The sequence below is a fragment of the Acanthochromis polyacanthus genome, chromosome 7 (genome assembly GCF_021347895.1).
Source record: "Acanthochromis polyacanthus isolate Apoly-LR-REF ecotype Palm Island chromosome 7, KAUST_Apoly_ChrSc, whole genome shotgun sequence".
NCBI lineage: Eukaryota > Metazoa > Chordata > Actinopteri > Pomacentridae > Acanthochromis > Acanthochromis polyacanthus.
Window position 1 is genome coordinate 3,967,808 of NC_067119.1, and position 1,748 is coordinate 3,969,555.

General features: G+C 40.7%; 1 protein-coding gene across 1 annotated transcript; it reads left to right on the top strand.

The window, feature by feature from the left end:
- Window positions 1–507: 507 nt before the first annotated feature.
- On the top strand, window positions 508–1,517 carry LOC110961654 (E3 SUMO-protein ligase ZBED1-like). The gene is made up of 2 exons (XM_022209351.2): window positions 508–1,006; window positions 1,087–1,517. The coding sequence occupies exons 1-2, from the start codon at window positions 554–556 to the stop codon at window positions 1,477–1,479; spliced, it is 846 nt and encodes a 281-aa protein (XP_022065043.2). The 5' UTR covers window positions 508–553; the 3' UTR covers window positions 1,480–1,517.
- Window positions 1,518–1,748: the final 231 nt, after the last annotated feature.

Here is a 1,748-nt window from a genome sequence, read left to right on the forward strand (position 1 = left end):
ATATTGTATATTAAGTAAATATTACTAGCACAGACTGCATTTACTGATAGATTACCATATCATTGCACAAGGTTTTATTTACATTCTGCATGTATGAAAACAAAACAAAACAAAAGAGTTAATTTTGGGGAAAAAAGTACTTTGCACTTAAGCCACAATCAAAAAAGTAGTAGATACTGTTTTAAAATGGATAAAAGTAAAAAAAAAAAAAAAGTAAATGCAATGCTTATTAGTTTTAGTTAATAGTAAATTACACAAAAAATACTTAAGTTCAGTAAGTAAGTAATTACATTCCACCACTGACGATGATGATGATGATGATGATGATGACGACGCCGCCGCCGCCTAAAGTACTGTCCTGTTTTTCTTTATACAGGACATGCGCTCAAAGATGACAGGGTGTCAAGAGCAATCGCGCTGTGCAAAAAAGGTGGTAGGGCACTTTTCCCACAGCTGGAAGAAGAAGGCAGCAATGACTGAAGCACAGAAGGAGCTCCAACTTCCTGAGCACAGCCTCATCACTGAATGCCCAACAAGATGGGGCTCTACTGAAATGATGATAGCCAGGGTGCTAGAGCAGCTCAAAGCTATTACTCATGTTCTGTCAGGTGACCGATATGCACGCTCCCTCATTCCTACCTGGCAGGATATTGAGGTGTTAGAATCTGTCCACAAAGCACTTCATCCTCTCCTAGAATTTACAGATGCTCTCTCTGGGGAGGAATATGTGAGCATCTCTTACCTCAAACCAGTTCTTAACCTTCTGACCACATCAGTGCTGGCTGAAGACCAAGAGGACACTAACTTGACCAGGTCAATCAAAACTAAGGTCCTGGGTTACCTCAATGAGAAATACAGTGACCACAGCATCCAGGAGCTTTTGGATGTTGCATCCTTTCTGGACCCCAGGTTCAAAACCCAGTACATCACTGCCGACAACATTCCAGCTATTAAGACCCGAATCAAGAACGAAATGCTGGAATCAGCAAGGCGTACACATAACCAGGTTAGTTAAATTATGTAGTTATGACATCACAAACAAACTTTATATTTATTTGTGAACTAACTTTTTTTCTCATTTGGTAGGAGAAGAGAGCTCGGATCGAAGCCACTCCGAGGCCTCCAAGTGCGGTGCCATGTGGTGAAAAAGTCAAGAAATCTCTGGGCAGCTTTTTCAAGGCTGCTGCGGCTTCTTCATCTGCTCCTGTGCAACTTGAAGATGCCACTGAAGCAGAGTTAAACAGTTACCTCATGACCCCCACCATTGATGGAGAAGAGGACCTGTTAGCCTGGTGGAAGGTGCACAAGATTAACTTTCCACGACTCTGCAACATGGCCCGCAAGTATCTTTGTGTCCCTGCCACAAGTGCTCCATCAGAGCGTCTCTTCAGCACTGGAGGTAATATCGTGACTTGCACTCGTTCATCTTTAAAACCAGCCAAAGTTGACATGCTGGTATTCCTCGCCAAAAATATGTAAGCTCCAAAGAACTATACAAAGAAACTTTACGACTAATAGAGCCATACTCATTTTGCACTTTAGCATGTTGTGTGCAGCTGTTATTGAGTGAATATAATGCTGTATTTCCTTTAGTGTTTCATAATAACATACAGTAGTTTATTTTGCACTGGGAGTTTGATTTCCCTTAAAATGTTCAAGCTGACATTTGTTCTTATTATTCCTGCACTTTCAGATGGGTAATGTTACTGAATCAGTGAGTTTTATTTTTGCATATATAATTTATTCAT

Excerpts from the sequence above, each read along its gene's own strand:
- LOC110961654 (XM_022209351.2), top strand. The coding sequence starts at position 554 with ATGATGATAGCCAGGGTGCTAGAGCAGCTCAAAGCTATTACTCATGTT. Across the intron at positions 1,007-1,086 it reads CAAGGCGTACACATAACCAG|GAGAAGAGAGCTCGGATCGA; the intron begins GTTAGTTAAATT and ends CTCATTTGGTAG.